Here is a 25,528-nt window from a genome sequence, read left to right as displayed (position 1 = left end):
TCATTCCCATCTTCGCAAATTAGCCAAAAGTGGTACAAAATACAAAGTAAATTAAAGCCAATCAATCTTGATCTAACAAGATATTGCTTTCTTCTCACAAAACCATGCTCGCATTGAAACTGTTTGCTACACGGTTCAAAAACGCAAGTTCATAAATGTTTTATACTAAGAGTTGTGTATATTTGCACTCTACAGTATATTCCTACTTAAAAATGTCGAAATCTCCTTCCCCTCTCCGTCATAACTTCTGGAGGACACATACAAAGTTAGGGATCGCAAATTGCGAACCATTTGCCGGTAGCGTAGTGGTTAAAACTGCAGCTTTATAATCAAATGGCATCTGGTTCGATTTCTAGTATAGGCACATATCGGTGGTTTGGGTCTCAAACTGTAAGTCCATTCTAGATTGATGAATTAGCAATTTGCATTTTGTCCATTCCAGAAACTTTATGGTAATAAAGTTATTTAATGTAAGGATCCCGAACTGTTTCGGATGACGGAGTTAAGGCACAGGTCTTTTCTTCTTCCTAATTAAACATCTCTACATTAAAATTTTACAAATTGATTACCACATTTGGAAGGAAATCCGCCCATGAAGCTACTCTACTCTACAGCTACATGCATTAAATTCAGATAATCTTGTAACATCCAGTAAACATTCCTTGCCTGGAACTGCAAAGCAAGAAACATACAACTCATCGTGACATTCATACCCAAACTATACGAGATGATGAAAATAAACTTAAGAAGTCATCCTAAGAAAGTTCAGATTAGAAGGTTGTAGTCTATTATGGAGTACCAAGCACCAGCTTTCGCAAGTAGAGTGCGTTTACAAAAGTGAAAATTAAACTTCAAGGGATACACGTGCTAAACTTTCATTTCGACAAGCTTTTGTCACTGAGCTCCAATTCATTTCGTCTGAGAATTAGTCTTTCCCTTTCGTTCGCTCGAGCAATTATGATAACTTTTAACGCATTGCTGCTATCGGTTTAACAGCTGCATCCCGCATGTATTTCTAATGATAAGAATTATGCTCTTCAATGTAGTATAGTAGGCGTATAATAATAGCCGTGCTTTCTACACATTACGTCGAAATGAGGTATTATTTTACGGCAATTAACTTCTCTTGTTAACACCCTGGCGTATATGGTAGTTGAAAGAGTGTATTTCTGTGTTAAATGGTGGTGCTGTTGCAAGGTGGATTGTTTTTAGGAGGTAATGAAGAATTACCTATATATAATCCTTGGTAATGACGTGCCAAGAACTCCTTCCATGTTTAAACTAGAAACACGATGGAATGTTTTCAGAATAACCTTTTTTAAATCTTTATTCAAAACTTGCTTTGTTTGAATTATATTCGCGAAATTCATTGAACTTGAGATAATCGCCATATTTACGTCATGATTCCAAAAACATTAGGACATTAAGCTAATTCATTACTATCATAAAAACCTCTAAACGTTAGTTAACTAAACACCACCTCAAATTTAACTCTGCACAGAACAGTATCCTTTAAATATAGGCTACATGTAGGTCTAGGTTTTGACAACTTAAATCAAGATCTGACTAAAACTTTTCGGTAACAGTTCGTTATATCGGAGACACTTTTCTTCAAATTTACAGAATAAACTACTTACTGAAATCAGTTTCTGTAGCATTGTCGAAGTTCTTCGAGGTATTTTCTTTCACGGAAACTGAAAACTTCACCATAGAATGCTGAAGAACAAGAAATAATCACTTTTTATGTAAGGAACTTGCATTTTCTGTAAAGCGAGAACATTATGCCGTTGTTTCCATTATGTACCTGCAGATCGCGCGAGCGTCGAAAGTCACGCGGTCTCGCCAGTGTTTCCAAACGTGCCTTTTTTTTTACGAGATTTTTTTTAAAACTATGCTTACCTAACCTAACCTTGCCGGAAATGGTCCGTGGGGCTATCGTGAATGGTTTCTGGGTCTATCCGTCAATGGTTTCTGGGGCTATCCGTCAATGGTTCGTGGGGCTATCCGCCAATGTTTTTTTGGGGCTATCCGTGAATGTTTTTTTGGGGCTATCCGTCAATGGTTTGTGATGACATAATGAACACGAGAGTAGGTATATTTCGGTTAAGAAGATTGAAACACTGCATACCCACTCCAAATCGACAAAACACAAGCCATATTGTATGTTCCGCAACGGAAGAAAGGAACCAAAAGAATTACTCGTAAAATCGATGTTACTTTCGTGTAAAAAGCATAATGGCACCTTCAACTATGTTCCGCAATACACAATTCGTAAGTACGAACCATGAGAAACACAAAATATCCGATTGTAATGTGTCTCCGATATAACTTTTCAGTTAAACAAGTTGATTGAAGTTACAAGATTCGCAAAAATTATTTGGAACTTGCATTAATATTTTCCAAGAGACAAATATTTTTTTTTTTCCAGCAACGTTTCGTTTTTGTTCTTTCGTACTGTGATAAACGATTAGCAACTTTCCATCGTTGTTTTGGTTCCAACCATAACTCAGAACGCCATATTGAACAAACTGAAGAGGAAGTTCTGAAAATTTATACCACAAAGATGGTTTTTGATCAGAATAAAACACCTAATGGAGCAATAATAGAGTATGAGGAAGGAGCGAAGATGCCAATTGTATATATACAGACGAAGAACGAACATGGACAACCAGAATATCGAAAACTGTGTGCTGGTTGTATGGAGGTCTTGTGGACAAAATATAACCCAACCATAAAAAACGGTGTACTCTGCTTCAATATAAATTATGTGGCCATCAACAACCTAGCCATCTGTAGCGCATGACATGACTGGTAGTTTGCAAAATTAAAGTGTGGTGTTTTCCTCAAATTGATGGTAACACATAGACTCACATGGGGCATAGTTCTACTTTCTAGAGAGAATCTCCGTATTTCGTGAGATATCAGAGTTATATGTTGCTTATATCATTTGGACAATGTTAAAAGAAGAACGTTATAACCAAGTGAAATTTATTTATTTAACTTTTATTTCTTATATGACGTTAAAATGAAAAATACTGATTTATGATTTCATATAATGTTATATTCTTAAATATATTAACCCAGTTTTAATTTAAGTGAGGATTATAAATAGTGTTAACACTTTCAAATGCAATTATGTAGTTGTTAAATCGTTATAAAGCGTAAAGACTTGAATTTCTATTTGACCTCTTTCTAACTTACACTCGCTGCGTCCATTGAAGGTTTAGCGTTAGTTTGAGAGGCAGTTGGAGTGTTAGCCTTCTTTTAGACATAAATAATTTGAATTTGAATTTAAAATTTTGTGAGCTTCAGCACTTAGGCTATTTTGCTCCCATCACATTATACGGGGGCCAGCCCCTTACCATTACATATAACAACTCTAACGTTGCATAACTAAAAATCTTAAAATCTTCTGACTTCTGTTAAAAGCAAAGGCTGTAAACGGGCACTCAGCACACACAAATACAAAAACCAGGACAACATACACAAAATTATACTGGCCATAGTGCCAGTCGCCAGAGCCTCGTTAGTCTTTAGTCCAGGGTGCACTACGTGGAAGTGAGGTTGACTTTTTGGCGCCTACGTGGAAGGTACCCCTTAGACATAAATAAGAACGTCTATTCTATGTTAATTGGTAATTTATAATAAGTTTGTTTAAATCCATTCTATGCTCAAATCAGCTAATCGAAACTTGGCCTGTAGTTTAAATTAGAATCAGAACCACTGTAAAATGTGCCTCCACCGAACCAAGGTCCTCTTTATTAAAGGGCGAGAACTTAAGCCACTACACCGACATGGAGGCTCTATAGTTAAGTTTTATACGTCTTGATAGACCATAGTTTAATTTTAGATATCAAGAAAATGGAAGAGTAGCGATAACAGCCTTTTTTATGTTAATTGAAGACTTGTTTTAACTTTTGGAAATCTAGGGGAGGACGATTGCCCCTCCACTCTCCCCTTTCATTCATCAGTTACTAATTCCAGTACTTTAAAGAAAACAACACCAGTTATTAGAATGTTCGAGTATCTGTACCAGACGCAGACAAACAGTTAGTACAAAACGTAAATAAATATTAACATGCTTAATAATTATGCACAAACACTCCCGTGAGATTCAAAATGAGCCGAGGGTTATCAAAAAAAGATCGACAAAACTGAAACAAAATGGCTAAATTCGAAGTTAAGAAGGTTAGAGCATGTGAGGTGGTGGTCGAAGTAACTGGAAAAGTGAAAGTATTGGCGCCTTCAGAATCAATATTATATGTTTGCAATGAAATTGGTTTAGCAAAAAGAAAAAAAATCTTGTGTGCTTCACTTGTTATCAAACCATTTCAATTATAGTTACATCGAGTATATAATTATTACTCTATTTTGATGGCGTGGTATGCAAGGTACTGGGTAATGGCTACTAGTAACTGCAAGGGGAGTTTCGAAAATTAAAAAATCTGAAATATATAGATGTCTAGTGCTTGGATGCAATTAATATAAATGTAATATAATGTAAAGATATTACGATACATTAAAAATTTGCAGTATATTTATTAACACTGTACATTATAACATTATACAGCACTTTGTGGGGGTGCTCTATTATATTTCAAATACATGAATACTTTTTACACTGTTGTTCTATTGAACATACTATGAACGGTTCTCTCTATACCGTAATGATTGTACTCAATATAGTAACGCATAGTGGAAATACACATTAACTAGATTATAAATAAGGCCAAATACGGATCTTGAACTATTTGCAGAAGGTTAGTTTTGTCTTATAACCGAGGTTTGTTAAAATTAGTAAGAAAAAAAAATGTTGCAGAGGCTCTCGCGTGCTTGTGACAAAATGGATATATTTCTTGTTGCTCGGAGCAGTGAGTTCTAAGTTCTATTCTCGCCCAGTGCGGCTATATTAAATGAATTAGATATTTAACGTGCAGAAAGAGCGTTATCAAGGATTTCTTTTACGGCCGAGTCAAATTGATCCCCAACGTAGCAGACCAAACTGAGACAAGAATTGAAGCCGGTTCGCGTCTCTTTCGGCTTGTCCTACTTTCAGAGATCACAGTTACTCCTCAGCAGCGATGCCAACCCTAGCATAATGGTGCTAAACCTAGCATAATTTAACCGTCATTGGCACCTAGCACCCTGTCTTTGGCATAACAGCCAAATCTAGCATAATCAACAACCGCTCCGAGTCTGAGCGGTGGAAGTTTAATTCAAAGAAAAGAACTTCATCTCTTCCGCATCTTCCTGTCATAGAAGAGGGTGGAGGTGGAGGAGGCCCACCCTCTGTTTTATCCTTTCTCAGCACCGACGCAAGGGGTCAGCCATTTGTGGTGCCTTATTTTCCAGAGGGATATTTATGACAGGAAATCTTAGAAAGTTGGATTCGCAAATAAAGCTAATGTGCCGCCTTTCCTTGTCGGCAAATTTTGTGACAATGTATCAAGTCGAATCAATTTGTCTTCTGCTGGTGTTCGGTTCGGTCTGTATCTTGCCATTTTGGAAACCGTTCTGTGCCGTTGCCCGTTGCAAAAAAGGCATGTAGCTAATATTGTTTGTGTGTGTGCGATTTAAATTTTCATGTGTATTTTTTTAGCATGAGTTTAAGTGTAGCTGTGCTTCTTTTTTTCTGATTCTCTTTATTTGTGTTTGTAAATATATTTGGAAGAATTTCTAAACATGAATACCTATTAACACTCTTTGGTGCCCATCCCTGCCTGGAAACGAAACAATTTTAAGCCAGTGTGAGCAAGTCAAGATTTCGTGTACAGTGAGAGTGGCAGTTTTTTATTTGTCCTTCAATAATAATAATAATAATAATAATATTAAATGCTCTAGCACCATTGAGTACCGTTTTGGCATAATTTCACTGTTCAATCAGCACTTTTCGCAGCTGAGAGGTTGGCAACGCTGCTCCTCAGGCTACACGAAACGAGCCGACACTTTGAAGTGGCTCACGCGGTTGAAACGAAAACTTATTTTCGTCTGCAACCTTCAAGGTGAAGGGCAGAACGAGGTATTGGTGAAAAGAAGAGTCTATCGAGGACAGGAGGGCCTTCACCTGCAAGAAAGACTCCCAAAGCAGGCTGGTGGGTTCAGGTATTAACTTCTCCAAAGCTTTCTCCTTCTATAAAACAAGGAAAAGTTGCTGCAGCGAGAAGACAGATAACTCTGGACTGTTCATTTGCCACAAAGACAGTTCGTTGAAAGGTACAGTAAACGATGAAGATAATAACTAACTAACTCTCTAGCCTTCATAAACCCGAAGGTTTTTGGCTGCAGCAAAGCTACCATATTTTCAGAACGTGAAATCGGGACGTTTTTACTACTCTATTCCTATCGCCATGCATGACCACATACATGATACATATGTTATTAATTAATAAAATAAACAAATATTATTACGCACAATATGTAATGGAACAAGAACAAAATCATATTAGTACTGGAAATGAAGAAAACAGATTAGTATCCCGAAATTAGAATATGGAAATGTAAATGAAAATTTAGAGCAATATTTTTACAAACTGTTCGTGTAGTTTAATTCCAGATTTTATTCGATATGTTTGAACATATCGATATGTTGGATTTCTGTACAGTTGATTGAAGTTCAGAAGGTGCGTAGGGTGTTAATACATTCATAACAATTGCTTCTGTTCTAGTGCATGCACAAGAAAATTTTGGTTCAAGCGTACACTTAATCACTTTTGAAGTACAGTCCATAGGTTTGAAACTGTGGTTGTGTTATACAGTGTGATATGCGAAAGTTCCTTCCGTCGCAGCTAATTTAAGTTCTTTTTCACTAAAACTTTCACTTCTAAAATGCGTTGTCAAAGAGGTACTGGATGCCTTAGCACTCGCACCAGTGTTGTGTTTTAAACTGCTCAAATGAAGTTTTATGTCTGACCGACCCCCATGACTAATATTAAATGACGAAGAACACGCGTTGCAATGGACGTCAGAGTCAGAAATAGTATTTTTGATGAATGGATATTCCTTTTGCAGGTCACTGTCAAAAACACGCTTACGTCTTGGTGCCATAACTACTAACACATCAAACGTACACTTCACTAAGTCAACACCGATACTATACAATCAATATTTTCCTTACAAATTTCCTTTATGTCCTTCTCAACGTCATCCCTCCATCTTCGTCTTGGCCTTCCTACAGGTCTCTTACCATCAGGTTTCTCAACAAGAATCCTGTAAACTCTTCTCTCCTCTCCCATTACCTGTCTTCTGGTGAAGATAATAATAGGCAAATTATGAATCGCCCTTTAATTCTATTATTCTACAACCTGTATTGTTTTAAGGAATTGAATTCTGTTGGTACGAAGTGTCCTCACTTTATTGGAGTTTTTATTTCAATTCACATCTTGGAAAAAGGAACGAATGCAAATGATGATTGACAATTCGCCTACTTTTGCCGTTGGGTGTACTTTGAATCGGCATTGACACTTGAAGTATTAACTTATAAAAACTCTATCCAGAATTATCATTGTGGTAAGAATGTGAGCCCTTTCTAGTGTAAAAACAACTGCAATTGTTTTTAAAAATTTAGGAGGAGAGAAATTGGTGCTTATGAATAAATCACTGTTCTAGCATTTCTGGTCATGAAAAAATGGGGAGCATCTCAATTTTTAGATAGAAATGTGATTAATACTTGGTGTACCACTGTGCAAAATTATTTACGTGTTGGGAAAAATAACATTACAAAATAAAATAGTTTTCAAAATCTCACTGCAGTATGTCTATTTATACTTACCCCAGGGCTAAGATCGAGTAAGGGTGTTGTAGATGATAGTATACAATCTACTACAACACACTATTTTCATGTGATACGTTTCTAGGTTAACCACGGCAATGACTAGATGAAATAGACAGCGAGACAAAGGCAATGATACATCTATACTTTGACCAGGATTAGAACCTCTGATACTTACCTTCGTAGGGCGTTATGCTAACCATTCCACCCCTAAGACCAGCGCGAACGTTACTTAGAAACTGTTTAATTGGTAAAACAATATAATTTGTTGAAACTGGTCGCGTGCTGGATGCAATGCATTCCCTTCATTCGACCTATGACATATCATCCATGGATCGAGAAGTAGAGGGTAAGGGGGTTACGTCTTTGCCATTTAATCAAGGGGTCCTGGGTTCGATACTTGGTGGACGTACACTGTAAACTGTAGGTCGTGTCCCGATCAGCCTATCTGAGCCTAAAGTTGACTTAAAAATTCGTATATATTGTCAATATATGTAAGAGAAAATGAGGATTGGTTCCTCCTTGACTAATGTTAAGTAGTCAATCTCGAACTCTACATCTACGTAGCCAAAACCTTTCAATGAACTTAGGTGCAGAGAGTGACAATTAAAGTCATCCGCCTCACAAGGGTGAAGATCCTTAATTCGCAATTATGGCATTTACATAAAACGAAAAACCAAGTCGGCCAAACAGCCATTTGGAACATGGCTCATATTTTATTTTCAAGTCTTCTTACAAAATTTAAGACCACACCATCCTGAGCAAAGCTGTGCTTACCTCCACATGGTTCCTCTGGAAGGCGGTTCTATCAGTCGTCCATGCGAGTTGACTGTGCTAACGAACGCTAGTAGTAGGCACAAGGATCGAACATAATACGCCCATTCACAGATATCTGAAAAGAGAGAGGGAATGATTTACTATCATTTTGTTCCAATTTATAGTTTATAATATACCTTTATTCCTCATAACGTATCTAATTTTACAGGGGTGCACTCACGGACACCTTTGGGTTGTAACGATCCCATTGAAAGGTAATGGAATTGTCAGGGACGTCGTTAAGGAGAGTGGCCAGGGGACACTGGCTCCCCGCTCCCCAGGATTTTCATAAAGAGGTTTATGTGTTTATGTTGTTTGGTAGTCAGTCCTCATTTTGCCATTTTGCCATTTTTTTCTTCTTTAGGAATACTGGACCACGGGAGGGGGTTATGACCCTCACCAACACCCATTGTCTCCGAAACTTCCACGCACCACCTCAAGTAAAATTTTAGAAATTTCTAATTTTTATTGTTCCTAGGGTCTAGTTGGATACACTTGCTTAAGAATCCTGCATGTGTTCATACATTTTACATGTCCACTCAAACTTACTCTATTCAAGCTCCAAATAGTTATGCAATACGCAAATACTTCCATTATCATACACTATTCCAAATATACACCTCAGCACTATCCTCTAATATACCCAACTGTCCAATTTTTAAGCATATGTTACTCCCTGTTAAAAATTTAGGTATTCAAAGTCGTCATGCATTCTCATTACTGCACCAAGAAATTAGTGCCGAAGGAACCATTAGACGCAAAGAATCTTATCTTGAGCAGCATTTCTGCCACGAAAAGGATAGAAAATCCCGAATCTTAACCTGGAAGAGCTTTCTCTCAAGACTTCTAAGCTCCCATCTGGCAGGAAGCGGATACATGCGCGCATAGAGGAAATTACATTCGTTTTGTTGCATTTTTTTCTTACTTTCGTTTAATGAGAAACGGAAAGTGGCCTTCAACCTATGAAAGGAAAGGAAATGGGCTCAAGGGAACAGAAATTACCGCTTCTAGCACTAATTTCTTCGGCCATTTTGCTTTTCTTTTATACCGGTGCTTCAATCTACTGAAACTGTAAGGCTTGGAAATATTTCTCTTGTCTGTGTTGCATCTTGGTCTAACTTTTTTGGCGTTGTTCTTGTATTGCTTCGTTTCCATTGTACACCATGTCTTAGTCTGTGATAAATCTACATACCTGACAAATCACCCAGAATTTATAGATCTTTTCATCTCCCTTCTATGTTCCATCCACTTCTCATTCAACTTACTGTTGACAGTGGTATCCGAACATTCTCAGTTTATGTTACCTTATTGGCCTTATAGTCCGCTATCAATTGTGACAAACAGTATTTGCTTTTATGTGTTTTGTGTATACTTATGCGTAATTATGTGTGTTATTAATTCATATTTGTGTGTGAATGAGTGATCTGGCCAGAATCACATCTTAATTTGAGTTAGTTATTTTAAATTGTAAAGAGTTTTGTATTCTTGGATTTCTTCCATGGCTCTCAAGAGTTCAAAAGAATCAAAAGAATTTGAACTTTCAGCCCTCCTCCACTCGCCGAGGGAGTTGGTATAAATATGGCCTCTCTGACAGAGGACAGACACAGAGACAAAGTGTGTACAACTGATAGCCGGAGGAGTGTGAGATCTTACAGGCTTCAGTGGCCTCCCATGAGTTACAGAGCATCGCCACGGTTCCGCCGTGGGGCTCACGTTAGTGAAAATATATACATAATGTAAATTAAGGAACTTAATGAAAGAATCCGAGCCTAGCTTGTTTTGTAAATAAATGTGTAAAGCCCATTTCTGCGAGTTTTCAGCAATCACTCTGCAAAGAAATTCTTGTCTGTCAATCTATTCTTTGGTTCAGAGCCCTCTGGTCAGAAATTGAATAAGAACCCAGGACTAACGAGCCAATTTATTTGTTTATTTGTTGTTTTTTCTCCCTGCCAGAAGCGACCCGGAAAGGGTGGTGTGTTGCGCAACACAATTAACTAGTAAATGGGAACTGCGATCGCTTTCCGACGATTAAAAAGGCTACCTCTTTCTTGGGGTGGATTGGGTGGGGTCATAACCCTTTCTTTGGCCTAGTACTCCTAAAAAAAATAACGTCAAAAGCAGGAAAAGATGGCAGAATGAGGGCTGACTACTAACAAAAAAATATGTAACCCCACCCCTTCGAAAATCCTTCGCACACCACTGTCCACTGTCCACACTCAAAAACTTATAGATAGGAATATTAGGGCTGTTGTGTTTCAGTTCTAAATATGTTCAGAGCGGAATTTTCAGGAATTCTCCTGGTCCATTCGTGGCCAATTAGGGATATGTTTATGTCCTACATTCAAGTTCCATGGAACTAGGGAACGTCTTTCTTGCAATAAGTTCGTTCCTTATCAAATGGAAATCCCCTTTCAAGTTTACACCTCAGTCCCCACACAATTTCATTTTACGGTACAGACATTTCACCTTTGCGATGGTGTTTTAAAAATTCCCCGCGGTGTTTACTTTGGGAAACATCTTAAAACGTGAACATATCCAGTTCTTCTCCCGTCGATGTTTTTATCTGAATTAAACTACTTTTCTCATCACTCTATGGTATTATTAAACATTTAATTTTTAACACTCTTCTTGATCATCTCGACAGATATTGATACATATCGAAAATATACAGTCCCTCTCTCTCTATCAATTTCCCTTAGATGTCTGAGTCGTCATATTCATATCCTATCTCAACCCTTTCAAATCTCCTATTCCAATTTCCCACTCCCTAGATTGTCTGCTTTCCAAGTGCTACATTGTAGACAGAGAAATGTTATGGTTTGATACTATTGCTTAAAATTTTTGATGTTACATTTGCCATTCGCGAAAGTTGAAGCTGTTTGCCTACTTTTCTTTCTTAAAAGTAGGTTGGTTTTTCGCTAAGCTAGATTTGAATGTTGAACATGCAAATTGGATTTTCATTCCCTGCATCAAGGCGTCAACTGACTTGAAACAATTTTCCACTTCACCTGTTTCCAACCAAAGTTACGGTTGAATGGAGGTTAAAAATGTTTCAAACCAACCGCAATGTGGCGCTGTAATCGCTTACGTTCGTATCTTCTCTGCGCTCTTGTAATATCCTTGGCATGGCGAAAGTAAAGCGGCCAACTTGTGGAAAGCGCCAACTAACTGGAATACATACATGTCCGTCGGACACTGCTGTTCGACAATTCCGTGTGACATAGCTTGGAGGCAGTCACAAACCTGCACAAAACGAGTAGGCTATTTTGAGGTGTACTATTATATTAAGCTTTTCAAAGATAACCTAGTTTCAAGCGTTGAAACGATGAAAAATTAATGGCATAAATATTATTACAATACTATTTGCCTTCAGAAAATTAAGTTCTAGTGACGCGACGGACCCATCTGAATAAATTTGACCTTGACCTGTGGTACTCGGAAAAATATTAATAATTTTCATGTCCAGAGCAGATAGATGACTGAGTCATCGATAATGCACTGCTACAGATCAAAGTTTTGTGGAATAAAATGATCCGATATGCAACAGTTTACTGAAATACAAATTTTGTATTTGTATTTTGTTTATTTTATATCGCTTTTCTGCCACGTTTGGGTTATCAGGACTACAAGGATGAAATGGTGGTTAAATGAAATGACTGGAGGCTTCAAGGATGGATATACCAATAGTGTTCTCTCTTTTTTTATTGAATTAAGATGTACTAATTGTCAGGTCTTTGTATCCATAGAAATTTCATTCTGTGACGTAAAAGTTCTTAATTAGATAACTTGAAAACAAAAAAATATATATATTTAAGTCCACTTTGTACATTGATATGCGAATCGCTATTGAACCTGCAGTAGGAGCACACCGCTGAATTGATTCTCATTAAGAATCAAACCTTGACTCATTTGATTGGTTGATTTTTGTTATTTAGAGTCGTTTGTTTGCCACTTTTGGCTAATCGCGACGAGGATGAGTGATGAAATGATGAACGTTCACTCACAAAGAACACTCATGCACAGTCCGGGATTCGATCTCGGGATTCCTTACGTGGTAGCGCGCTGTGCTAACCATTTCGCCACAGTGGTCGGTTCATTTAACAACAAAACATTAACCACTAAGATGATAATAGAGGCTGAACTTTGTGTTATGTGCCATTTTACAATTACTTTCCTTTCAGCGGAATTCAAAGTTAAAAGCACTCTACATGTTGTTGCTATGTGACAATAGGCTATAGCTTATATTCATGTTTTTAGTTTAACTCAAAATGGTTACTACGTTTGCTCTTCCAGGCGAAGGTCACAGGTGTTGTAATGCTGTATTTCTGCTATTAAAAAAACAGCTTCATATGCTTATTTGCGGAAAACCATACTAGTTAACAACAATGTGCCTGCACATGAATGTGGTAGCCGGGACCAACGCCCACTAACCCCTCTCCTGGGCATGCTTCTGGTTTAGTTCGCAACATAATAGTGCCAGTGTTGCAGAATCAAGGCAAAAATAATGAGTCAGTCATTCTGTGAGTCAGTCTTCTAGGAATCCAAGGTGGAAGTATATTTGTCGTGACGAACAACCATAGCTATTTGTAACAATCTAGAGAAGATTATAACCGCTTCCTTTTGGGCCAGCTTTCCTAACAAACTTAAAATACACTGTTAGAAATTTCAGTAAAATTTACCATATTTTACCATTAAAATTTAACTCTGTTAATTTACAACAGCATGATGCAATCGTTTTTTTCTTAAATGTGAACGTTATCATGCATAAATATAGGTAATTAATTAATAGAGTGGCGACACCACAAACATAGTTTTAAAAATAATAAAATTACATTAATAAGGGTAATTATTTAATAGTCGTTAATACTTTAATAAAACGATCATGATCGTTTTTCACGGAACTTAGATAGCACATGAAATTGACGATCATACTAACTTGTTCACTTTTTTAGTGTGTATGAAAGGACTGTAAAATATACCCTTGCAACAACCCTTCGCTTATGATTATATCGCACTACGAAATTCCTGGGCTCAGCTGCTTGGAGAGACGATGAAAGTGGAATTTTGAAACCGGTCTTCAGTGTAGAACAATGAGATTGGCGGTGAAAGTGTTTCATGAAACTCGACTTGCGGATAATTCAGGGATGAAAATGAAGGTCACCGATAGTTCCCATTTCTTTCTTTCTTCGTATCCTAATATATACAACACGGACCAACTTGTGGATTACAGCGTCTTTGGACGACTACTTTTATTTCTTCTTTGGCTCAATGAAGTTGTATCAAATGATCCAGTTTTGAGGTCAAGGGAGATTTAGATGAGAAATGTGGATGTGGGTCAGATGATAGACTTGTTCAAGGTAGGTGGATAACAGGTGGGTTCATCAGACGTTTCGTGAGCTCGAGGACAGTTTGTTCAATTTTTTCATGACCTGAGATGTAATTCGCGATGAAAAGGGAACACGAATTTTAGATTTTGTGTAATGTAATATTATATTCGAAAAAGATAGAGCTTGAGATCAGTAGGTTTAATGTTCTCCAAGGTCGTCAGATTACACAAGGTCGAAAGGTAAACTGCAGTTGCGAAGATAAACTGAAGGAACGACGTGTTAAATGTCGAGAAAGGTAATTCTGACACTAAATCTTGTTAGACATTCTACCAAAGCCGACCTCTGTGGCGGAGTGGTTATCATCCTAATCCCGGCTCGAGCGTGGATATCTGTAGCAAGTGTTACTTTATTAATTTCATCATAACACCACACATCGTCGCGATTAGCCAAAGTGTCAGAAAATAGATGATAAATAACAAAAAACAAATATCCTCGCCACTCCCGAATCACTGTTGTCTAATTGTTCAGATAAATAATTTTCTAAAACAATTTTAATTATTTTCTAATGTCCTGCATTTATAATTTAAATGGTATTTCTGTGTGCGGCGTTCTACACCTCCTTCCCCACTGTGAACTAGTTCCTTGGGGGAAGATCAAAATGCTGTATACTAAGTAAAAATAAGTTACACACTACACCTTCTGCAACTACCTTCACGTAGTTCAATAGCCAGCCAGTACATTGTTTTCCCAATGCCAGGTGCCCTTCATTGTTTGTCTAATAGCAGGCTTATCACACAACTACAAGTTATTAATACAAAAATAATGTTACTATCGCTACATTTTTCTTCACACCTTATGTTTACATTTTAATCAACTTCTATAGCAACTGGGGCCTCCCAATTGTGTATTTGTAACGCTGTGGACTTTTAATCAAAGGGTCTTGGGTACGATCCTCGCTAGAGGCGCATTGCATCCACTTAAAATTGTGGATCCAGAGACCTGATTGAGGTGGAGTTAAAGCAAACTTTGACATTTGTTGTGAAGCAACTAAGAAGTTGAAAACATTTCTGTGTGAAAATATTGATTCTTCCACCTGCCCCATTTATTGTAAACTAGCTAATTACCCGGCGTTGCCCGGGTATTTATTTATCCCAATCTCGTATTAGACAGGAAAATAATTAATTCTAACTATAGTGTAGAATGTAACTAATTTTAAATGTGATCGTGAATGTCATCAATTAGCTTAGCGACTCCGAAAACTATGGATTCGACACTAATCTAGGTCATTTGTGGCATTTTATTTTTCACCCCCTCTCACCCCCTATGCCGATAGGTGATGAACTTGGAGTTGAACCGCATTGCGAATGTCACGAAAACTATGGATTCCATTCGCAACACAGCCTGAATGTTCGACAACCCGAGAAACACTATCGTTGTACGGATTGCATAGAGTCACGGATGTCTGTCTGTGCAGAATTTAATATCGGTGGTTCTCGATTGTTTTTGCATGTCACCCCTTCCCACCCCACCCCTAGGGGTGCCAGGGGTGTCTTACCCCCACAGTATTTATTTTCAGATTGCAAGAGATACGTATGTACCAAGTTTGGTTGAAATTGCTCCAGGCGTTCGAGAGTTATGCCGGAACAAACAAATATACACACCCACACACACACATCCATTTTTATATACGTATATAGAAGATTATGAAGAGATTACAAAAAAGAATCTTCGCAGTTTGTATTATCAACAATGTACTGAGAGTATTTCATAAAGAAAATCCTTAGAAAAATATTTGGACCTAAAGGAGATAAGAAGACAGGTGAGTGGAGAAAATTACATATAAATTAGAACTACATCATTTGTATTCATGTCCAGAAATTATTAGAATAATCAAATCAAGACGACTTAGGTAGGCAGGACATGCGGCACGAATGGAAGAGGAAAGAAGAGTTTACAGGATTTTTGTTGGCAAACGTGATGGTAAGTGACCTATAGGAAAGCCAAGACGAAGTTGGAGGGATACCGTTGAGATGGACCTAAAGGAAATCGGGAAGGATGGAAAGATTTAATTGATCTTGATCAGGAAAAGGACAGATAGAAGACTTGTGGTGCTGCAGCCATAAACCTTCGGGTTTAAGAAGGCTAAAGAGTTAGTTAGTTACTGCTTTGTGCCCGACAGCTCTGTCGTTAAAAAGTTAGGTCAATTGATTTGGAAACTGTGCGGCAGTGCTCGCATTTCAGCCTGGAAGAAAGTTCTTGTTCATCGGGTTTTATGTTGCAGGAGATACAAATAAAAAAATGCAAAAGAAGGTAAAAAACTAATGCAATGGATAACTGGAAGAATATCCGAGATTCACAGCATCTACGATACAAACTTCCATAAGATACCCGTCATCATTCACCCTGTCTTTCTAATTGTCCATCAACCTCGCTGTGCCAGGAGTCACGAAAAACCCTTCACTCTTTGTCTCGCTTCGGCGGTTTGCGAGTCACGATCACCCTTTCGCAATTGTTACCAGAATTCCATGAAGTCCCACAAGCCCTAACCGAACACCAGCGATTAACGTGGCGGTGCAGGAGATTGGAAAAGAAAGCGCAGTGAACCTGCTGAAGGTGGACATTACTTCAGTACGGGTTAAGTCGTCCAATGCCAACTCAGTCACCGCATAGAAAGGTAGCTGTCCAAGATTCATTAAATAAGGTTCGGTCATAACTTGCAAAAGTACGTTCATTGGCCTTCAAAAAAGAGCATATCACTTCGTGGCACGCTTACATCAATAACTCAATGTTTCGAAGCTATATCTGAATAAAGCTTCTGCTTATCGCTTTCCCGATCTGATGTTACTTTACGCCATAGTCTAAATATTTTGTTTATACAGTTATATTAATTGGATAAATCACATTCCGTAGCAGGTGCGTCGACAGAAATTTCTGCAGAGAGGATCGGGACATTGATAAAAGTTGAACAGTACATTAATAAGAATAACAATAATAATATTACCACGATTATAATTATAAGTGTTATTATACAATAGTAAATATTACAAACGAATAAAAATAAACAACAAATATTACTTGAAATTTATTGTATTATTATTATTATTATATAAATGTGGAGACTTTGCTACTTGATCCACTAGACGAGTGAATATCCGGGACAACTGTCTTCTTTTTTTATTCTCATTTCGTACAGTTGGTGTAACGAAATTCACAGTTATTGTATTTTGTTATTAACTTTTACATGTTACGTCAAGAAAGGGCTTAAAAGTAAGGAAGAAATTTTACTCAATGTTTATGTTGTGACGTCTCACCTAAAACTATAATTTTTGAAATTTTGAAAACTTGAAATGAACTATGCCAATTTTCGACGCACATGTGGAGCAGCTTGTTTTCAAGGTATTCTTTCACAAATGTTGTACTATTGAGATTTTCTATTATCGTGAAACATGGTTGTCAAGCATATTTAACAAAAGAATGCTCACAGATCAAGATAAAGCATGTTACAATATGAGCTGGAAGAGCGTGTGCGCGTGCCTACAAATCTTCATGTGTGTATGCGTGCGGTAAGAAAAGAATAAGGAAACTAATCGAACGCATTCTCTGTAAAACAAAGCTTTTTGTTCCAAAGAAAATGATGCCACAGCGCACGCTCTAGCTGGTTTAGAAATAACAATAGCAAGGGCAGTACATGTAACTGTCCACATGCATAATCAAGGACGGAGTGTCACCAAAAGTGTGCTGCTTATCAAAACAAGAAAATGTCACAAAACAACAGTAGGCTTTGTAAACTATCCGTTTCACTGAAACTGGATGTTTTCTTGCTTCTCACAATGGAAAAGGAAATTCATTTTAAATACGTAAAGATTTCTCTTTGCTATTAATATCTGTATATTCATACGTTTGCTAGTTCTACCATCACGCATAAACAAACGCACTGTAATGTTGTAGTTGATGTAATGTGAGAAGTGAAAACTGTGTATATTTTGTAAAAAGAACAAGAAACAATAAACAAACCAAATTTTCTACTTGAAAATATGAAACCTCAGTACTGCTCTACTAACATACAATTACTTATCTTACAAAAAAGACTGCAGCGCGATTTGTAAAATGGAATTGTTAGGACACGGATTTTAAAAGTGTTGAAAATGTGCAAAACTTTCATTTCTATGTTACAAAATATTTTTTTTAAGATCACAAAACGTTAAACCTAGATGAGAATTTTTGTGACAAATTATGTTTTATGCACTTGTAAGCAAGTATGCGATTTACGTAAATACGCGTATATTTATGCTTTATATATTGTCATGTTTAGGATTTGAAACTCCGTGACTAAATACACGGAGAAAAAAATATTTACTTACAAATCCGAGCTCTATACTAATGGATCCCTTTCTTCCCTTGATACATCTTGTTGACTTGAAGCATGAAAATGCTCACGTTTTTACTTCTCTGTAAATTTGAATAAAACAGTTTACGTATGAGAAAATTTGTTAACATTCTTACCAACTATCTCTTCCTATCATGTGTCCTAGGGTGAAACACACGTGTAACTGATAATTTGATTTGGTTTATTTTACTTAGCTTTTCTACCATTTTTGATTAATCGCTAATATAAGTGGAGTGATGATATTATGAAATTAATGAAGAGATAGTCAGAGCACCCATTCCCGGCATTCTAACCCGGTACCACTGGCGTTGTAGCTCGCTATGCTACCCACTACGCCACGGAGGTCAGCATTCAACCAACTAATTGTGTAAGAGAATTATGCGTTGGTAAGAAAAAGGAGAGATGAAGAGGAAAGGCTGAGAGAAACAGAGGGAAACAATGAGAAATAATCAGAGAGAGAGAGAGAGAGAGAGAGAGAGAGAGAGAGAGAGAGAGAGAATGTAGAATGAGAAAAGACCAGAAAGAGAGAGAAGAAAAGACGGTTGAGAGAGGGAAATAGAGAGATAGGAACTCAGAAAAAAACAGGAAGAATAGTGAGTAAGGCAGAGAAAGAAGCAGTAAGAAAGGAAGAAAGAAAAAGATCAATGACCCTGAGTCGAAAAAAGTGATAAAAATCAGCCTGCAATAAGTTGAATCCTCAAATGCTTTCTTTGTCCTCGTGGTACGTCTTTACTGCGCTGGCCATAGAGCAATACTCTTACTGGAGGGAGATCCAGTTCCGTCTATCTCATCTCTGCATGAAGTACACAAACTCTACCAAACTTTTTGCCTGTGCCGTGTGTTAACGCCCAAAGACAAATTCCTGTCTTCCGGGACTTCAGTTTTTACAGTTCAGCATTCATACAACTTGTTACGACAGTTGCAGGAAGTGGCAGTGCCAAAGCATAATCTTATCTACTTGTGTGCATTTACAGGCAGTGCAACGCTGGTTGCACAACTGCTATGTTTCTTCAACTGCACGTGCATCCATGACGTTAAGAAAAGCATAAACGTCACGAGGTTTTGGTGTAGGAGGATTGTATCATAGGGCAGTAGACCTACGTTTGAAAAAAACCGGTTTCTTCGTTTTGCATGCGGTTTTGGCGAAGAGTGTGTCACTGACCTTGTTGGTTCTTGTATCGCAGGAAGCACGCGCGTGTGGTAATATGCTCTGTTCGGTTTGCAAGACCTACATACGGAAGAAACTATCTGCGGTTAACATATTTGGTTATTACTTTGTGGAGCATTGCTGCGTGCGTGGAACAAGAATCCGAAAAGTTGCTTAACTTTCTTTTAACGGTTTTGTTTAGTATAGAACGGGGGCTTCAAAAGCTTTTTCTAACTTACCAAAAGACTTCCTGAAACTCGCTTCTTACCTGAACTGTTAGTCTTCTAGAAATTGTGTTTTCTATAAACGTGCATCAAACCCGCGGCCCTCGCTGTATATTTATCCATACATGCATAAATAAACTACTTTTAATCCAACCTTGTGTTAATTAACAAACTAAATGTTTAAGATCGCATGAGATGTGATTAGTGCAATATCGAATTGTAATACTACAAATTCTTGATGAATAACGAAGAAATTAACAATGATTTTTCAGTGCTGGAGGAGGGGGAGAATTTCTCGGTTGGAAACGACATTTTGAAATGTAAAGCCCGATAAAATAAATTCAGAGGGGCGGGTAAGTTTCTTCTCCCAGTGCGGACGCCAGAAAAGGCTGGTGAAGGGAAGAACGGTTGACCGGTATGCTTCCCGCTGCCGACCTCACCAAGCAATAAAAACGAAATAAATTAATGCTCTCTTAGCTCAAATGTCCATTTTAATGGTGTCTAGAAGTACATTAAACCTGACCGAGTCCCCACTTATTTTGATTTGCCCGTCATTGCTTGCACCCCCACTGCAAAGTAGCCTAAATACAAATTATAATCTCCTTTCAGGTATGGTTCAAGAAAATATCTGATGGCGTCATATAGTGGAGGCCTTTCTGATAATAATTTGGAAACATGAATCATCTTTGCAAAGCCCTAACTGCAATAAAAGAAATACAGGAACAGTCTTGTATTTCACCTTGGTTTAAGTCATTAAGTGTAAGTTAAAGGTGTTGTAAGACATTACACAACTTATTGATACATTGATTATTACAGGGTGCGAAATCCTGAGGGGGACAGGGGGGATTTCCCCCCACCAACAATATTGACCTCAAAAATCACCCACCAAAAATTTCCCGGGGGGGGGGGAGAGTTTTTCTTGTAACAACCAAATATAAACAATTAGTATTCACTATTTATGTACTTTACTAAATATAATATCGAAAAAAACACAAAAAAGTGAGTGCATAATGCTTTCTCTCTTTTTCAAGAGATTATTACTCTGTCAATAAAGGAAGAATGCATTCAAACATAATTATAAGTTATAATAGTTTTGTATTAATACAAAAACTAAAAAAAAGCTTGTACATAACAAAACTATTTCGTAATTCGTAAAATACGAAATGAATGCTTATGAATAACCACAAGATCGCCTTCTTGAATTAATATATGCCACCATGAAGGATTTTTGTAGCAAGTTATTATAACGCAAAACAATGTGTCGCATTCGCATGGCGTATGGTGGTATTCCTACATCTTTTTTCACTGTGATTACAAACATGCAATAACATTATTATAGACGGAGAAAGTAAAAATGTTTCTGAAATATCATTTAACGAGAAGCATCAACATCAGATTTCTCTTCCGTCATTTTTACATAAAAAATAATAATTTATTGCAAAGAACGATGATGTTCAATGCTTTTCAATTGCACGCCTTTTGGCACAAAAAATGATTGTTTTCATCGTCCAGTGATCATGGAAAAGAATCAACACTTGTTAAAGCTTTCTCTTGCTTGGAACAACGAATTTCCAATGGCCAAACCGGTAGGGAATCGAAGAGCAAAGATATAATCTATCATTTATCTACAGACCCGGAACACGTCTTGAAGAGCCAAACGTAAAAAACATGATCGGAGATGTCTCCGTGACAGTGACATCTAGCGTTGTTTCTTGTAAACACTGAAATTCAGAAGAAATCAAGCTATTTCCACCTGAATCAGGAAGGGATTTTTCTGTTGTAAATACCAATTCTAAGTTTTCGTTCAGGGTCATTGTTGTGCGATTGTTCACAGGAACATGTTACGCTCTATGGTCTTCAAAGTATTGTTGATGAAACAAATAACGCAACTGTAGCATTTGGAGCTGCTAAAAATCCACACGTAATAAACGAACACATTCAGATTAACGTAAACTAAAGCATAACCCGTGGATCTCACTTTACATATGTGAGTATGTATGAATTATTATATGATGTCTATATTTACTGCATAAAAAGTACATCAATAAATATTTATATATATATAAAGGAATTAATTTGCTATCAGATTTATAAAGTAGCAAGTAATTCCTTCACCAACTCGTTAAAAATACCAATAAATTACAATGTAGTTGAAATTGTTTTATTAGTATATATTTTTTTAAGTTCTTGCGTTATAATTAATATAAAGAAATTAGATTTCATATTTATCTTACATTCTTGTTTCATTGTGCACATACTGTTATTGGTGTAGAACTGCTAATAATCTCTTGAGGGGGAGAGAGAGAGAAAGCATACAACACCCCCCCCCCCAGAAAAACACAGAGACGGACATTATCCTTCTTTCTTTTCAAAACTAAGTACCGTACTTATCTTTGTTGATATAGCAAGAACCCTCCCAAAGAAAATTTTGATGGGGAGTTTTTTAGGATAAAGTTGTTGTGGGGGGAAATCCCGCTTGCGGTTTAACATTTCCTTCCTTTGGCCAGAGGTCCCTAACAATCCATTTTCTCTCGAAGTTCAGAAATAAAATACATCGAGTATTAGTAAATAATTAAATCTAAATCATTAGTATTATTTAATCAATTTTATTTCAACGGCTTCACCGCTCTGCAAGAAATTATGACGACGTCAGGACATCGAAAGATATAATATAATCCAAGATTATATTACTTTAAGTGAGATACGAGTGAACGCTTGACTAATATTCAGTTGGATGAACGTAAGTATTGCCTATGGCTATTTTCAAGTATTTTTCTCTTGCATCCTACGTACTTTCAAAAAGGTAAAGGTAAAGTCCTCCCCTGTGCATAGCACCACGCCATGAAGGCGTATAGGGGGTGTGGGGGTAACGCCCCACACTTTCTTGATCCGGTCGTGAGTGGGGGTGATGTGATCAGCATCACGCCCCTGACCGCCTTTACCCCCCAGGGTTTCCCCCAGGTTTCAAGGAATTGATTTTAACATATGCTGGTGTAAAGGGCTTTGTTTCCCTTCTTGAAGCTCTCGTTAAGGTGAAATTAAGAGAAAATATCATGGTATGGACATCTGCTTGGTAATACAGTAGCCGATCTCCGTGGCGCAATGGTTAGCATAACACGCTATGGCGCCAGGGGTCCTGGGTTCGATTCCCGGCCAGGCATGGCTGTTCTTTGTGAGTATCCCTTCATCGGTTTCATCATATCACTAATTCTTATCTTCGCGATTAGCCAAAAGTAGTAGAGAAGGGAAGTAAAATAAACAAAAAATAATGCGAATTCAAACAGTTTCAACAAATTGCCTGTAAATATATTTCCATCCGACTGTACGAACTGATACTAGAGGCTGAGTAATGTCTAGGAGAATACACAGATTTGCTGAAATCACGTGACCTTGAAAATGGAGGCATGCCTACCGACTCAAGCATGTTGACGCACGCGACACGCCCACGCCATGAGCAAACTCAACCGCAGTGTCAGCGGCAGATCGGTCATTAGCCGATTGAGCTAATCAACACACGTAGTACTTGAAGCAAGCCTAACTAGCCAATCACCTTCCGTATTTGGCAAACTTGCTTTTCAGAGGCCGCATGAATAGTAATGAGAATGGTGATCGACTCGGTGTTGGGAAAATGACGATTTACATATTAAAGTGACTGCATATCTCGTTCCAATCCTAGAACCGATCGTACGGTTTCAATAAAGATTGAATAATGACTAAATTAAGTTTGTTTAACAGTTATCAAACTATAAAATTTGACAGAGTTAAAACAACACTCTTGCACTGTGAGAGAAATATACATTGGGTCAGCAAAAATTGACAAGGTTCATACAAATGAGGTAAAAGCAGTCCCAGCTAACTGTGGAGCAAGGACGCGCATTGAGTCAGAGAACCGAGGGAAATCTATTGGCCAGAGCGAAGAAGTAGACACTGATGGGAAGGCTGGTAACTTCGGTCGCTTTCCCCCCTCCATGCAATCCCGTTCCTCTCACTGTTCATTGGTGGAGCCGTCTCCCGTCACTACTTGCGCAGACACTTGTTTTCGTTTGCCTGCTCCACAGTTAGCTGGAACGGAGTATAAATGCTCAAGAAGGTAGTTACGAGAGAATATTGCTACAAGGGGAAGGATATGATTTTATCTCGGTAGCTAGTGACGTATTTTACCAGTGGCGTCGCCATTGGGTGAGCGAGATGGGCTCCTGCCCACCTTTCACCCCACTCAAATTACCTTGGTGAGAAGCACGCGTACAGAGAGTGATAAAGACAGATAGACATAAATAAAGAGGGTCAGAGTGATGGAGAAGTACAAAGATAGATTGACCTTCCCAAGGTAGGAAAAGATACTCGACCCTGTATCGTCACCTCCATGGTGAATCCTGGCCTGGGCATGTGTCCATTCATCAATTTCATCACTCATCCCCATCTTTGCAAATTAGCCAAAAGTGACACAAAAAGCGAAGTAAAATAAAGCAAATCAATCGACTCTGTATCCCCAAAGGTAGGAAAAATACCGTCTACAATATGGCGAGGATTACCCTTGCACATAGCACCATGAAGGCACATTTACGGGACGTGGGGGAAGACCCAATAAATTCTCGCTCCAGGCCATCTTGGAGGTGATGTGATCAGCACCACGCTCCGGTAGCCTCCCCCCCCCCCAGGTACCCATTTGGTTGAGGCTGGGTGAGTCTCACAGCCACTTTATGCGGGGATAAGGCCGGAAAAATGCCAACCTTAGATGATGAACTCCGGGAATCGAACCCGGGTCTCCTACGTGGCAGTCAGACGCCCTACAGACTTTTTTTTTATATAAAGGAATACCTCTATGCGGTAGTATTCCCCGTTATTCACACATTTTTCTCGACTTTCACTCATATCAATTTGACTATTTTCTCGGTTTTTCTAATTACAAACAAACACAAACATCCATATTCTACCCGGGATTCGAACCCGGGACTCTGGCTTCGTAGCGCGCTGCGCTAACCACTCCGCCACGGAGGTAGACTTCGAGGCCACGGCGACTAGTCTTTCCCAGAATTAAAAATCCAGAAGATTCTGAACTCGCAATTCACGACCCCTTAATTAATTTGAATTCATGCACTGTCAAAATTCTCAGCGCATGGAGTGACAACTCACTGAAAACATTTTCTAGAAATGAATATAATTCATACACGGCTATACATCTACTTGTACAGTAGGAATATGAAAGCTATACCTTGCATATTTATAGATACACTGTATATTACTGTAGAAAAGATTGCGGTAATGTTATTTATCATAGAAATGAGGGAATTGAATGAAAGTAATTTGTCAGTCAATTACAGTTAGCCTGTTGTTGTTGTTTTTTTGTTTACAATCAGTAGCCAAATTGTCTTCCCTTATTGTTGTCTTGTGATCATTTCTAAACTTCCCATTGCAAAAAATAGAGTGAATAAACATTGTGGTGGACAATATTTACTTACATATTAACATCTTAGCTGTCGGCAAAAAGTGGGTTTCTTCACGTACTGTAACAGTTAAATTATCGACATCTTTGATAGTCTTTCAAAGCAAAATTATAAATTATACGTATATTATTGGCACATTATTTCACTTTAAGGGTCAATAAGATTCTCTGAATGGTGTAAGCGATGGAAACTGTCCATAAACCCTTCGAAATGCTCTTACATAATAATTTCATTGAAAAAAAAAACATTCTTGAAGGTAATTATACACTCACCGACCTCCCTCTAGCAAAAGAAGCACAACACCGAGATCTAGGTATCCTTATAGATTCTAAACTAACTTTCGATAATCACATATCAACCATCACAAAAAAGGCAATGCGTATGCTAGGCTTACTTTACAGATTCACAGAAATCC

General features: G+C 37.9%; 1 protein-coding gene across 1 annotated transcript in view; it reads right to left on the bottom strand.

Moving 5' to 3' along the window:
* The window catches only part of LOC145992161 (uncharacterized), a 71,621-nt gene that overhangs the window by 32,331 nt on the left and 13,762 nt on the right, over nucleotides 1-25,528 (bottom strand). Inside the window, exon 2 of the mRNA XM_083128441.1 lies at nucleotides 8,546-8,660. Coding sequence (XP_082984567.1) covers nucleotides 8,546-8,660 — 115 coding nt within the window. The remainder of the gene's footprint in view (nucleotides 1-8,545; nucleotides 8,661-25,528) is intronic.

This window comes from Lepisma saccharinum, chromosome 9, assembly GCF_977018435.1.
Source record: "Lepisma saccharinum chromosome 9, izLepSacc3.1, whole genome shotgun sequence".
Classification (NCBI taxonomy): domain Eukaryota; kingdom Metazoa; phylum Arthropoda; class Insecta; order Zygentoma; family Lepismatidae; genus Lepisma; species Lepisma saccharinum.
Note: the sequence above shows the minus strand (reverse complement) of the source record. Positions and strands in the feature narration are given on the sequence as shown.